Source organism: Rana temporaria, chromosome 3 (genome assembly GCF_905171775.1).
Source record: "Rana temporaria chromosome 3, aRanTem1.1, whole genome shotgun sequence".
NCBI lineage: Eukaryota > Metazoa > Chordata > Amphibia > Anura > Ranidae > Rana > Rana temporaria.
The window spans coordinates 369,335,753-369,349,986 of record NC_053491.1 but is presented as its reverse complement, the minus strand read 5'-3'; the positions used below and the strand labels follow the sequence as shown (position 1 = coordinate 369,349,986).

Genomic DNA, 14,234 nt, shown 5'->3' with positions numbered 1-14,234 from the left:
ATAGGGTTAGTCAGCCAAAGTGTTACATTTTGATTCTAAGTGGAGTCCAGTGGCTCAGTCCTCCTCTGAGGCCGCGTACACACGACCGAGGAACTCGACGGGCAAAACACATCGTTTTGTCCGTCGAGTTCCTTGTGAAGCCGCCGAGGACCTCGGCGAGCTGAAATTTCCCATTGAACAACGAGGAAATAGAGAACATGTTCTCTATTTCCTCGCCAAGGTCCTCGTCGGCTTCCTCGGCCGAAAGTGTACACACGGCCGGGTTTCTCGGCAGAATTCAGCTCTGAACCGAGTTTCTGGCTGAATTCTGCCGAGAAACTCGGTCGTGTGTACGGGGCCTGAGTCCTATTATGTCTTTGTGTCTTATTTTCCACCCATCTTCACTGGCTTCCATATTATACAATAAATGTACATATTATAAAAATGTAATATCAATACATTATAAATCATATTAAAACTATTATAAAATAAATAAAATATCCAATGGGAAAGGTGTTACAAGGTCTTCACAAAAAAAAAAAAAAATTCCAAGAGACTACAGAAACTATAAACTACAGCATACATCAAACACTGAAATATCATGACCCTTTAAATGCCCATTTACTGACACACTCATGTTCCCTGTGCATTCTGCTATGAATTTCCCACTAATGTGCTGGTACTATGGGAAGCAAGTGGACTCCCAATGGCCGGTGTTATTGACAATTACCAGAGTACAATAAAATGAGCCCCCCCCCCCTCCCCCCATGGAGGACTCCTTACCTGGTCCAGCCGGTTATAAAAGTCCACATTGGCAGCACAAAGGTATCTGCCCAGAAGGGTGGCATGGGTGGTAAAGATTGTGGCAACAGGAAGCTTCCGATTTCTACAAAGAATCAATCCAGCTCCGGCCTGCCACTCGTGGAAATGAGCAATAATGTTGGGGTTGTCCTGGAACTGATCCGTCAGCTGCAGAAATCACAAGCAATTATTTATACAGTGGCACCATATAGCATCAGAGAAAGTGGGAAGTAGCTATAAAGGGTCAGTAAAATAATTCTATGATTCTCTTTAAATTCTCCACCTTATAAAAGTCTGGCATGAAAAAATTAGCACTAAAAATGGGAACAAGCAGAAAGACTGTTGAAATAGTGGTGACACATTGACGCCTTAAAGTGTATGTTACCCCCAACATTTTATATTCCTGATATGTGTCTGCTGTGCCATGAGAAAGTATCCTGTTATCCTTGTATTGCTACTTTTGTGTAAAAATCCCTGGTAATCCTGCCAGTCAGCCAGCTTTCCTATTTCAAACTGACAGGGCATTGAAGCACAGCTATCCCAGCATGATCAGTTTTCTTCCTTGCATTCTATGTGGTAGCACAGCCTGCCTGTACTCCAATGGTCAGACTTCTTCTTCCCATCAGTGTGCCGCTGTTTCCCTATCTCCTGATTTTTTGAGATGGGGATGACGGACATCTATTAGCAAAAGTATGTAGGTATAGGACACATACTTTGCCACTCCCCTTGAGGTTGGGTTCACACTATACTACACAACTTTGCTCTGCTACATTGGTCCTACATTTATCCTACATTGGTCCTACATCTATCCGACTTTCATGAACAGGATACTACTTTGATCTGACTTTGCCCAGGACTTGAAGTCCGACTTTCAATAAGCAGGGATTCTACTTGGATCCCTGCCAATATCAGGCACTGCGTTCGATATGAATCTTGAGGGGGAACTCCACGCCAAATTTTAAGAAAAAAACCGACATGGGTTCCCCTCCAAGAGCATACCAGGCCCATGGGTCTGGTGAGGATTTAAAGGGGAACCCCCTACGCCGAAAGAACGGCGTGGGGGTCCCCCCAAAATCCATACCAGACCCGTATCAGAGCAGCAGCCTGGCCGGTCAGGAAAGGGGGTGGGGACGAGCGAGCGCCCCCCCCCTCCTTAACAGTGCCAGGCCGCATGCCCTCAACATGGGGAGGTAGGTGCTATGGGGCAGGGGGGTACACTGCGGCCCCCCCACCCCATAGCACCCTGCCCCCATGTTAATGAGGACAGGGCCTCTTCCCGACAACCCTGGCCGTTGGTTGTCGGGGTCTGCAAGGGGGGGGCTTATCGGAATCTGGGAACCCCCTTTAACAAGGGGGCCCCCAGATACTGGCCCCCCACCCTAGGTGAATGAGTATGGGGTACATCATACCCCTACCCATTCACCTGGAAGTAAAGTGTTAAAAAAAAATAAACATGCTACACAGGTTTTCAAAATATTTTATTAGTCAGCTCCAGGGACCCCCCTCTCTTCTTTAGCTCTTTTACGAGGGGGGGGCTTGCTTCTTCCGACGTCTTCTGGGGGGGGTCCCAGTCTTCACCGCCGTCTGGTTCTCTTACGCCGGGTGGGGGCCGCTTTCTTCTTTAGCTTTTTCACAGCGGCCCCCTCCCGGGCTTCCTCTGACGTTTTCGGCGGGGGGGGGTGTGCCCGGGCTTCTGTCGCCTTCTGCTTCTGCCTTCTCCTTCTGCCTTCTTCTTCTTTGCTGTTGACACGTCGCTTCCTCCCGCTGCAATGTCGTGTGCGTGGCTCGCACCGACTTATATAGGTCTCTTATGACCTCACAGTCCCATCATGCTCCGGGCGCCCGGAGCATGATGGGACTGTGAGGTCATTAGAGACCTATATAAGTCTGTGCAAGCCGTGCACACGACATTGCAGTGGAAGGAAGTGACGTGTCAACAGCGAAGAAGAAGGCAGAAGATGAAGGCAGAAGGAGAAGGCAAAAGGAGAAGGCAGAAGCAGAAGGTCGACAGAAGCCCGGGCACACCAACACCCCCCCCCCCCCGCCGAAAACGTCGGAGGAAGCCCCGGGAGGGGGCCGCTGTGAAAGAGCTAAATAAGAAAGCGGCCCCCCACCCGGCGGAAGAGAACCAGACATCGGTGAAGACTGGGACCCACCCCCCCAGAAGACGTCGGAAGAAGCAAACCCCCCCTCGTAAAAGAGCTAAAGAAGAGAGGGGGGGGGGGCCCCGGAGCTGACTAATAAAATATTTTAAAAAACTGTGTAGCGTGTTTATTTTTTTTTATACAGCGATCAGTGCTTAGATTACTGTATAAATGGCACTGGCAGGGAAGGGGTTAACACTAGTGGTGATCAAGGGGTTAAAAGTGTTCCCTAGGAGGTGTTTCTAACTGTGGGGGGAGTATACTAACTGACAGAGGAGAGAGATCGCTGTTCCTGATCACTAGGAACAGCAGATCTGTCTCTACTCCCCTGTCAGAATGGGGATTTGTCTGTTTACATTGACAGATTCCCGTTCTGGCTCTCTGTGGAGCGATTGCAGGTGGCCAGCGGACAGGTGTGGCGGCGGCGATGCGCATCTGATCAACATTTTGATATGCCACAACTGTGAGGTGGATGGATTATCTCGGCAAAGGAGAAGTGCTCGCTAACACAGATTTAGACCGATGTGTGAAAAATATTTGAGAGAAATAGGCCTTTTGTGTACATAGAAAAAGTCATAGATCATAGTCAGCTCATGATAAATAAAAATGTGTTGCGTTTATAACTTTACTCAGTGTAGTTACCACAGGGAGAATGGTTACTGGTTTTATGTTGTGAGTGCAGCAGTATGGACAACTATTTATGCAAGAAGCCTATAGTGTTAGTTCCTCCCTGGGTGGAAGCTAGAGGTAGCTGGAGGACTTGTATATAATGGGACTACTCACATTCCCCTTTGGGGGGTTCTAGGTTCTGAAACAGCCCTCCGGTAGGTATGGCCCTCTCATCTTGTCTCTGGACTCTGTTATCTCTGATTTGCATTTCCACCTGGGAGGATGACCTGCGCCTTGCATTTATTAATTTAGTAAATCTATGAAAAGAGACTGTGGCCGGGATTCAGAGAGATTGTCCTATCTTTAGAGCGGCGTAGCGCATCTGATATGCGCTACGCCGACGTAACATAGTGAGGCTCGCACTGTATTCACAAAGCACTTGCTCCCATATTTACGCCGGCGTAACGTAAATGGGCCGGCGTAAGCCCGCCTAATTCAAAGTAGGCAGGTAGTGGGCGTGTTGTATTAAAATGAATCGTGACCCCATGTAAATGAAGCTCCGAACGAACAGCGCAAGGCGCGCGCATGCTCAGTATCACATCGAATTTACTCCCTAACATACGCTGGCTCAATGCCTGTGACATGAACGTAACCTACGCCCAGCCCCATTCACGTACGACTTACGTAAACATCGTAAAATTCTACGCTTGTTCCGACGTCCATCCCTTTGCATTACCTGCGCCTCATATAGCAGGGGTAACTTTACGCCGGACGTACGCCTTACGTAAACGGCGTAGCTTAATACGACGGGCACAAGTACATTTGTGAATCGGCGTAGCTAGGTCATTTGCATATTTGATGCGTAAATCTACGTAATCGCCCCTTGCGGCCAGCATAAATATGCACCCAAGATACAACGGCGTAGGAGACTTACGTCGGTCGTATCTTGGCCAAATTCAGGCGTATCTGATTTCCAGAATACGCAGAAAGATACGGCGGCGCACATTTGGACTTACGACGGCGTATCTGGAGATACGCCGTCGTAAATCCTTTCTGAATCCGGGCCTGTGTGCGTGTACTGCTCCTTTATTTACACTATATGGGGGCTTCTCCTGTAAACTGCCCTGTGCTTCATGGGCTTAACAAGGTTTGTTGGAGCGCAAGGCCAGTACCAAATTAGTATAGGACACAGGGGTCCCGGTCACCCCAGGCTGGAGCCTTGGGAATATTGAGAGCCTCAAATGAGGGGACTCCAATGTACCATGAGAATCATCTGGCTGGGCATCAGCGCGTTAAAGGGTAAATGTGCTACCCTGCTACAAAACACACTTCTCCACTGTGATGCATTGTGGTAACAAGCACGCTACTGCAATACTTGTTAATGTGTTACTTGCATTTGTGTGTCACGATGCGATTCATTTCTAATGGAAACCCAACTTAATAAGGCAATGTAGCTTCATTGCACAAAAATGCACAGAAATGCACCACAGTTCATTGTGGTTCGCTGCTTTGCCTAAAATGGAACATTTTTGGGATGTTTGGTGTATTGCCAGCCTGTACAGCAACACATTAAGGAGCAAAAAAAAAAAAGTATGTCAACACATGTGTGTTAGATAGTGCACCAGAACACCAAGATCTGGGTCCTAAAATAGGAAATAGTAGCAGCTTTTTTCTGTGTGATCACTTTCATAAATAATAATATACTTTAACCTTGTGTGGATACTGGTTCCCAGCCGGCTGTTGCTACAGCACCCACCTGTTATGAGCTATTTCCATTAACATGCGTGATGGGAGTATTACTGGACTAAAACAAGCAGAGGAACTGCTCAGAGCAGTTTTATAAATACAGTAAAACCTTGGATTGCGAGTAACGTGGTTTACGAGCATTTCGCAATACAAGCTATTTGTTTTTATTTTAATCCTGACATACGACTGCTTTGGATTATAAGCATGCTTCTGGAACTAATGCTCGTAACCCAAGGTACTACTTTGGTGTAAAAAGACAAATGAGAGAATTCAGCCTGAATTCAGGCTCTCAGGCCCCGTACACACGGCCGAGGAACTCGACGTGCCAAACACATCGAGTTCCTGGGCCAGTTCAGCCCTGAAGCCGCCGAGGAGCTCGGCGGGCCGAGAGCTCCCATAGAACAACGAGGAAATAGAGAACATGTTCTCTATTTCCTCGTCGAGCTCCTCGTCGGCTTCCTCGGCGAAATTGTACACACGGCCGGGTTTCTCGGCAGAATTCAGCCAGAAACTCGGTCGGAAGCTGAATTCTGCCGAGGAAACTGGTCGTGTGTACGGGGCCTCAGTGATAGTGAGAGCCTTCATGACCAAGCCAAGTCTTTTTTATGCATTAGGCTGATGACACATTTGCAATTCTGCCTCTGGAGAGATCTTGCCAAGGGCCGAATCACTATGGGAGACACAGCAGGAAGTACAAACCCACACTTGCTTGCATGTTTTGTGTTCTCGCCATTGATGCTCAGCAGCATTTTTTGGCATACAAGAACTCACCAGTGACATGATTGTAAGTAAGACATAGGCCTTCGCTTCCTGAACAATTACTTTTTTCACCAATATGAATAGCAAAATGAATTTCATATCAACGTGACTTTTTGGTCATATGTTTTTGAAAACACCCAAAATATGTTTGTTTTTAATAAAAAGCAGGGAAATGCACAAGAATGCAAGCAATTTAGTGCTGACTCTGGATATTTAAAATTATTACAAATATTTTCACTAAGGGGTTTATTTATAATTGTTTTTTCTAAATTATCATGGGTGATAAATGTATACATCTTACAGTGTTATTAAACCCATAACAGTAAAATCAGTCTGTATATGCAGTAAAGCATGCTTGTTATACTCACTGTGGAACCTAATGGGGTTAATCCTTTGCATTGTGTATAAAGGATGTGCGATCTTGTCTTCTCTGATCCTCCTCTCCTTTTACTGTCCCCTAATTAATTCCTGATAATAGAGAGCTCGGGGACAAGCTGCACATGCTCAGTTTGGTGTGTAATGCTAGAGGGTTTTTATTTTTTCTTGGGAGAGTGCATGCGATCAGCACACTGCCAATCAGCACTGTCTAGACATGTCCCAACAGAGGGTCAGGAAAGAATGAAAACTCCTCCTACAAGCTTTACCAGGAACTGATGCAAGTCACAAGACTGCTATATACTGCTGTTGAGAAAAGGTTTTTTTTTTGTCCAAACATTTTTATTAAAAGTTTTTCATAGATTGTATACATAGCACTATAAAACAAATAGCAAGAGGTATGAGTACATCGTTTCAGCAAAAGGGAAGGCATAAGATTCAATATTCAGGAAAGAATGAGCCCCAAGATGAGAAAAGGTATCTATCAGTTTGTATTTACTAAAATAATTGAATTTCCATGTTCTTTGTACTGTGGGAGACCATATATAGTGAATGCAGGGTCTTGGGTTTATTACGTGTTTGGATGAATATAACCCGATGGGCTGCACTGCCAGGTTTCACCAGCAGGGGGCACAAAAGATGGAATGTTTTACAGAGCACATGAGAATAACTTGGGAGTAGCTAAGTAGGAAATATATTTTGGGTAGACAGACTCCTGAATCAAATAACAAAATTGTTAGAATACAAGTTGGATAAATTTAAGTAGCACTGTACCTCTTTCAAGAACCACGCCACCAGGGACCCAAATATTAAGGCATCATTGGCCTCGCGGTCATGGAAAGGAATTCCTACATTGCATGCCTCCCAGAAATCCCCTTTCCAACGGTCCAAATTCCAGGCAGCTGAACCGATATCAAACAGCACAGTGTACGGGCTCCCTTCTATGAGCCAGCGGCCAAAATACACCTGAGAAAAGAGAGAGAGGGGAGGGATAGAGAGTGTGTGTGCAAGGTGTGTCACCATTATATAATGTTATTGCATTAGAAATATATTAATATAATATGACGTAGTATACTGTATGATCTGATATATAATAGTTACGTACTTAGGTTCAAAAGAGATGGGGAGCTGCGGTGGCTCAACGCGATTGGCACTGCGCTGACAAGCCATTCACCTCTGCAGCTAGAGGTTCGGATCCCGGTCTCAGCTACATGTGTATTGAGTTTGGTGGTCTCAGCCCGGCTCCCGGTGGGTGTGCTATGCGAAGTAAGCTTGCGCTTAGTACGCCCCCCCCCCTCCCGCAAAAACCACCACACTTACACGCACTCGAAATTAGGTTAACATGCACGCACTTTGACCACGCGGTCTCTAAAAAGAGAGGCGAAGGACTAACGGGGCTGGTTGAGTGGGCTAGATCCTCTCACTCCCTTATAGGGAGTCCCTCTGCCCCGTTGGGCTTCAAAGTGGAGCAGGTAGGGCGGGCTGTGTGGGAGGACCCCCTCACACACCCACCATTGCCACCCGGGGCATGGAGAAAGGTGGCAGATTGCCTCTGGGGGAGGCCTGCCTTCTCCCAACTCCTGCAGTCCGGCTCCTCTCTCGAGTACACGCACAAAATACACTTTACAACAAAAAAAAAAAAAAGTTAAAGAAAAAAAAAAAAAAAAAGAGACACATGTCCAAAAAAAAAGGCAAGACATAAAACTAAACAAACTGCATCCCCAACACCTCAAACCTGTAATTAATCCATAGGAAGGCAGAAAAGCCCTTAAAAAATGTGATCCAGAAGGAGGAAAATCCTTCCTGATCCCCTAATGTCTATAAATGTTACATGAATCAACGATCTACAATGATATTTTTCATAATCCATAATAACCAGTTCTATCTAAGCGTTTAAAAACACACCCAGACCATTTTTTTAAATAATGTACACGGCTATGACTAATGAGGCAATCTATTCCAAATTTTTTAAAGACCCTTACTGTAAAGAAGCCTTTCCATATGCAGGGATTAAACCTAATGCCTCTAGATGCAAAAAGTACCACCTTGTACCAAGGGATTCTGCCCTTCCAAGCTATCCTGTGAACTAAAATCCAGGCATTATAACTTTTCCCACTGCCCACGCATGACTTTGGGTAGCTTGGCACCATATGAAGCAGATTTTCTAGCTTACATACACTAACACTAATCAGCAGCAATACTTTTTTATTCATACGCAATTACATACTGTATTTATCGGCGTATTACACGCACAGGCGTATAACACGCACCCTAACTTTTAGAGGGAAGTTTCAGGAAAAAACTTTCCACAGCCTCCTGTGTATAACACGCAGGCACAGTTTATCCTCTATTTTTAGGGTAAAAAAGTGAGTGTTATACGCCAATAAATGCAGTACATACTGTACTTACAATTCCATACATATTAACAACAAACGTGTAACAAGCATTCAGACACTGGTAACATAATCTCTATAGTTATATGAATTTTTAGTAGACATGTGCAATTAGTTTCATTCCGAATTTGTTTTTCAACAAAATTTGTTAATTCATAAATATTCAAATTAACAAAAACACGTTTAACAAATTTTTCCCAAAACGAAAATTTCAAAAATTCAAAAATATGTAAATACGAAAATCTGAAAATAAGAATAAAAATTTGAAAACCCGAAAATTTGAAAATCTGAAATAATAACAACTAACTATTAAATTATAGTTATTGGAATTTTCTTTCAAATTTGGCTGTTAGTGAACATAACGAATACGAATTTATCCAAAGCTACGAATTATCAGAAATAACAAATGCCGCATCTAAACGAATGGAATGTAACAAATTAACAATAATAAATAATAATAATAAAAACTTTTTATTATTATTTATTATTATTAATTCATAATCGTTACGTTCATAAACAGCCAAATTTGCAAGGAAATTCCAATACCTATAATTTAATAAGTTAGTTATTATTAGTTAGTTAGCTATAATTTCAAATTTTTGGATTTTCAAATTTACGAATTTCAGAATTTATGAATTTTAGAATTTACGATCTTTTGAATTTACGAATTCAAAAGGAACATAAACAAATGGAACATAACACATTCAAATTTTTCCAAAGTTACGAATTTATTCGAAATAATGAATTTCGATTATAAGGGATGACTCGAAAAAAAATAAAAAAATAAAAATAAAGGAATTGAAAGCGAACTGATTATTCGGCAGTGCACATGTCTAATTTTTAGCTAAATACACAGAATTTACTTGTTAATTTTTATAATTTACCCACTTCATTCCCAGAGCCATTTTTTTTTTCATTTTTTGCACACATGTTAAAATGCACACTTTAGAATGGAAGATTAGTTACAATTTTCACATATTATACAGTATATTTTCTCAAAGCAGAGACCCTGGAGAATATAATGGTGGTAGTTACAGTTTTTTATGTCACAAATTAGGCTACAATTATCAAACCTATATTTTCAGTAAAAAGATACATTAAATTTAATTTAGGACAAGCCTTAAAATTGAATGTGCCTGTGAAACAGTGACAAACCTTGGTACCCAAGATTGTTCATAGGTGACACTTTAAACTCTTTATAGGTCATCAGTTTAGTTAATAGTGAAAGTTGATCCTTGAATTATTGCTATTTCTCCAACATGCATGGCGATATCTAATATATATTACACAATTGTCACTTGGATACGTAGGCGTACCCGAAGCATATGTGTTCACATATATAGTTGTGTGTATGTGGGGGTGGTGGGGGGCTTTGATATATATATATATATATATATATATATATATATATATTTTTTTAATTGTGTTATAGAATGCTTTTATTTTTTTTCACAATAAATGTTATTGCTATCACATAGAAGGCTGTGTGATAGTATTTAGGAAGTGACAGCTTCTCTTTAAAGCAGAGTTTAACCCACTTTTAAGAGGTGGTCTTAAACGAAAGACCACCCCTTTGGATTTTCCACCCCTCGTTTTTATATATTTCAATTTTTTTTTGTTGGTACCTTCGAAGTGTACTTTCGATTGCAGCCGGGCCACGGCACAGGACGTCATGTCCTCTTGTGCGGCGAGCCCCCCTGCTTTCTTCTGGGACCTGTGCGTGTCCCAGAAGACAAGCTGGCCATTCACAAAACGCTGCGCGACTCACGCATGCGCAGTAGGAAACTGGTAGTGAAGGCGCAAGGCTCCACTGCCAGTTTTACTTAGTTGGAATGGACAGATTGGCCTTGGGGGACTCCTTGGATAGGTAAGTGTCCTTATTAATCGAGCATTTTTTCTGCCAAAACACCGCTGCTCCTGGACGCACTGGCCGTGGGGATTTTTTTCTGCCTGAAAATGCCCCTGCCTCTAAACTCCTCGAAATCCCTGTGTTTATGCATTGACACTATGGGGGGGATTTACTAAAGGCAACTAGACTATGCACTTTTCAAAGTGCAGTTTTACTCTGCAAGTGCAGTTCCTCCAGAGCTTAGTAAATGAGGGGAAGCTGTGCTGACTTCCAAGCAAAAATGCAGTCGTTTAAATTTTCTTTGCACGTGGGTATTCTTTGAAAGGTGAAACCTTACCTCATTTACTAAGCTCTGGAGCAATTGCACTATTGGTTGGATTTACTAAAGGCCAAAGAACAGTGCACTTTACAGTTGCACGCTGCAAGCGCAGTTGCTCCAGGGCTTAGTAAATTAGGTAAGGCTTCTCTGTGCAAAAAGTACCCAATTGCATGCAAGGACAAAAAATAAAAATAAAATAATGCATTTTATCTTGCACATGATTGGATGATGGAAGTCAGCAGAGTGTCCCCTCATTTACTAAGCTTTGGAGCAACTGGTCTTTTTAGAGTACAACTGCACTTTGCAAAGTGCACAGTGTATTTGCCTTTAGTAAATCAACCCCCTAGTCTAACATGCAGGGGTGTTTAGAGGCAGAAAAAAAACACCAAATGCCTCTAAGAGCAGCAAAATAAATGTCCAGTGTGAATAAGGCCTTAAAATCTGCTGTGTGTTAAAGCGTTTGTTAACACCCCCCCCCCCCCCCCAAAAAAAAGCATGTTATATGACACAGTGCTTGTCCTGTGTCATTTGGCCCCCTGTTACACCTAAAAAACCTGGCTGATCCTGGCAATTTCTCCCCACCCTCTAAAAACTGACCACGGAGTATCATGGCTGCTGAAACCTGACACTGTGCCTCAGTTTACGTGCCTCTGTCATCAACAGCCTCATATCTGCTCTCCTCTCTGCTCCTGTGTCCTTCTCCCCCCTCCACTCTATGTCTATATGTGAGCTGCCCCTCCCCCTCCTCCTGCTCTCATAACACTAACCTGTATACACTATTAGCATTGCCTCCTTTTGCAGTGTCCCCCTCTGTGAATTATTAATAAATGTAAATGCTGTAAATACCTTATTTAAGAGCTGAGAATGCGATCACATGACCAGCCAGCTCTCTCCTCGTCCCCTCCAGACTGACATCAGCAGAGGAATCTCACCCCCGCCCACTGCATCTCTCAGAGGAGGAAAGGAGAAAGCTGGCCAGTGATGTGATCCCAATCTCAGCAGTGAAACTAGGTATTTACAGCATTTATATTTATAAATCACACACAGAGGGGGATACTACAATAGGAGGCAGTGCTGATGGTGTATACAGGTTAGAGTGGCTTAACAATCACTTTAACTGCATTCTAGTCCCTGCAATTGTCAACCGTGACTACCTTGTTAAACATATAACCCAATGTGAGTTTTCTTTATACCACTTGGACTGTGTGGGGTTGACTTACTAAAGGCAAATAGAATACACTCTGCAAGAGCAGTTGCTCTACAGCTTGTTAAATGAGCAGAAGTTTAAAAATGCATTTTTTTTTTTTACATTTCCCTTGCATGTGATTGGGTACTCTTTGCAAAGTAAAGCTTTACCTCATCCCTAAAGCCTCCCTCACTTCCATCCAAGTTCATCCCTTAGACCCCTTTCACACTCAGCAAGGGCGTGTTAGCGGTAAAGTGCCGCTAGTTTTAGTGGTGCCTCCCCTGCAGCGCCCCAGGTGTGTGAAAGCACTCTGGCTCTCACAGTGGGGCTGCAGGGGAGGCATTTTTCAGGCGCTATTTTTAGCCCTTTAGCGCCCGAAAAACGCCTCCAGTGTGAAAGGCGCACTATGCACTGGACATTTTTGAAGTGGCTGTTCCGGGCGTGTAGCTTTTTTTTTTGCCTCTAAATGTTAGCCTATGTGGTTGATTTACCAATGGCAAATAGACTGTGCATGCTTTCAAGTGCAGTTGCTCTAGAGCTTAGTAAATGAGGGGGAGCTATGCTGACTTCTATCATCCAGTCATGTGCAAGCAAATATGCTGTTTTTTTATTATTATTTATTTTTCCTTGCATGTGATTGGGTACTCTTTGTAAATTCCATCAATCAATTACTAAGCTTTGGAGCTACTGTACTTGCAGAGTGCACAATCTATTTGCCTTTAGTAAATCAACCCCTATCAGTGTTGCCAACCTACCAGATTGAAATTTACTGGCACGACACCCAAAATTTACTGGCGCAGCCACGTTTTTACTGGTATTTCACAAAAGTTACTAAATTACATTTTTAGGTGCACATTTCAGTATTTAGGCTACAAACAAGTACTCTAGGCAAATAGCAATGTGATTTAAGGTAGATATTAAGGTGAAAAATACATTTTTTTTTATTTTCGACATAATAAGGGAAAATTATTTAGTCACATCACCCCCTGCCTCCATCCCCCCTCTGCCACCAACTGGGTAGAATACTTGGAGATATGCCTCCTTGGGTGAGTTACGTCTGGATCTCCTTGTTGCCCAGGTACCGACTGAAGCCTCGTACACACGACCGAGGAACTCGATGGGCGAGCGAAACACATCGTTTTCCTCGTCGAGTTCCTTCTCAAGCTGTCAAGGAACTCGACAAGGCAAGTTTCTCCATTCCCGTCGATGAAATAGAGAACTTGCTCTCTTTTTGGCTAGTCGAGTTTCTCGACAGTTTCCTCAACGAAAATGTACACACGACCGGTTTCCTCTGCAAAAAGTTTCTTGCTTGTTTTTGCCGAGAAACTCGGTCGTGTGTATGAGGCCTGACAGGAGATCAGTCCCGCAGTGTCCGGCTACCTGTGATCCCTGTTGGTTTCGTCCAAGCCCTATTGGCCGCCAGCCTCTCAATGGCACTCCTCAGACCAACTACCCACCGAACAGCACACAGCTTGGGATCTTCAAAAGAGGAAAGAACCCAGTCGCTCACTGGATCCCCATTGCTGGTTCAGATGCTCCGGGCCAACATGGTCCCGAAACCAGGAACACCGCATGGCCCTAAAGGTGGGTGCCACACTGGACGAAGAAGACCCAGAACCAATGGCGTCTGTCTCATAAATACCCCTCCTCAGTATGCACAGCGAGGACAAATCCTCCTGATTGGCTGCTGGGAAGAGCACCCAAACCTCGACTCCACTCCTGCCACCTGCAGTACCGGGGTTGGAAGAACACCCAAATACTGCAGAATGACCCACAGCACAGCCAAGCTGAGACAGAGGCCCTATTCTCACTCCTAATAATCAGGATCAGAGTCTAACTATACTCTGATCTACCCTTAAATTTGACTAGCACCAGTACTATAAAGTACATAGGCGCTACACAAGCATCACACGTTTTTTTCGGCCAAAAAAACTGCTGTGTCTAGGAGAGTTGGTAAAACATCCTGTTTGCACGAGGCCAATCTCTGAGCAATCTGGAACTGGTAGACATATGGCAACTGATACTCCATTAGGGGTGCGACAGTAAGGCCCCTTTCACACGACTGGCCTGGTCG

At 43.8% G+C, this 14,234-nt stretch overlaps 1 protein-coding gene across 1 annotated transcript in view; it reads right to left on the bottom strand.

Annotated features, from left to right (window-relative positions):
- Positions 1-14,234, bottom strand: part of GYS2 (glycogen synthase 2) — a 100,764-nt gene that overhangs the window by 67,788 nt on the left and 18,742 nt on the right. Inside the window, exons 3-4 of the mRNA XM_040345441.1 lie at positions 7,188-7,379; positions 763-948 (exon numbers count right to left, since the gene is read on the bottom strand). Of these exons, the coding sequence (XP_040201375.1) occupies positions 763-948; positions 7,188-7,379 (378 nt within the window). The remainder of the gene's footprint in view (positions 1-762; positions 949-7,187; positions 7,380-14,234) is intronic.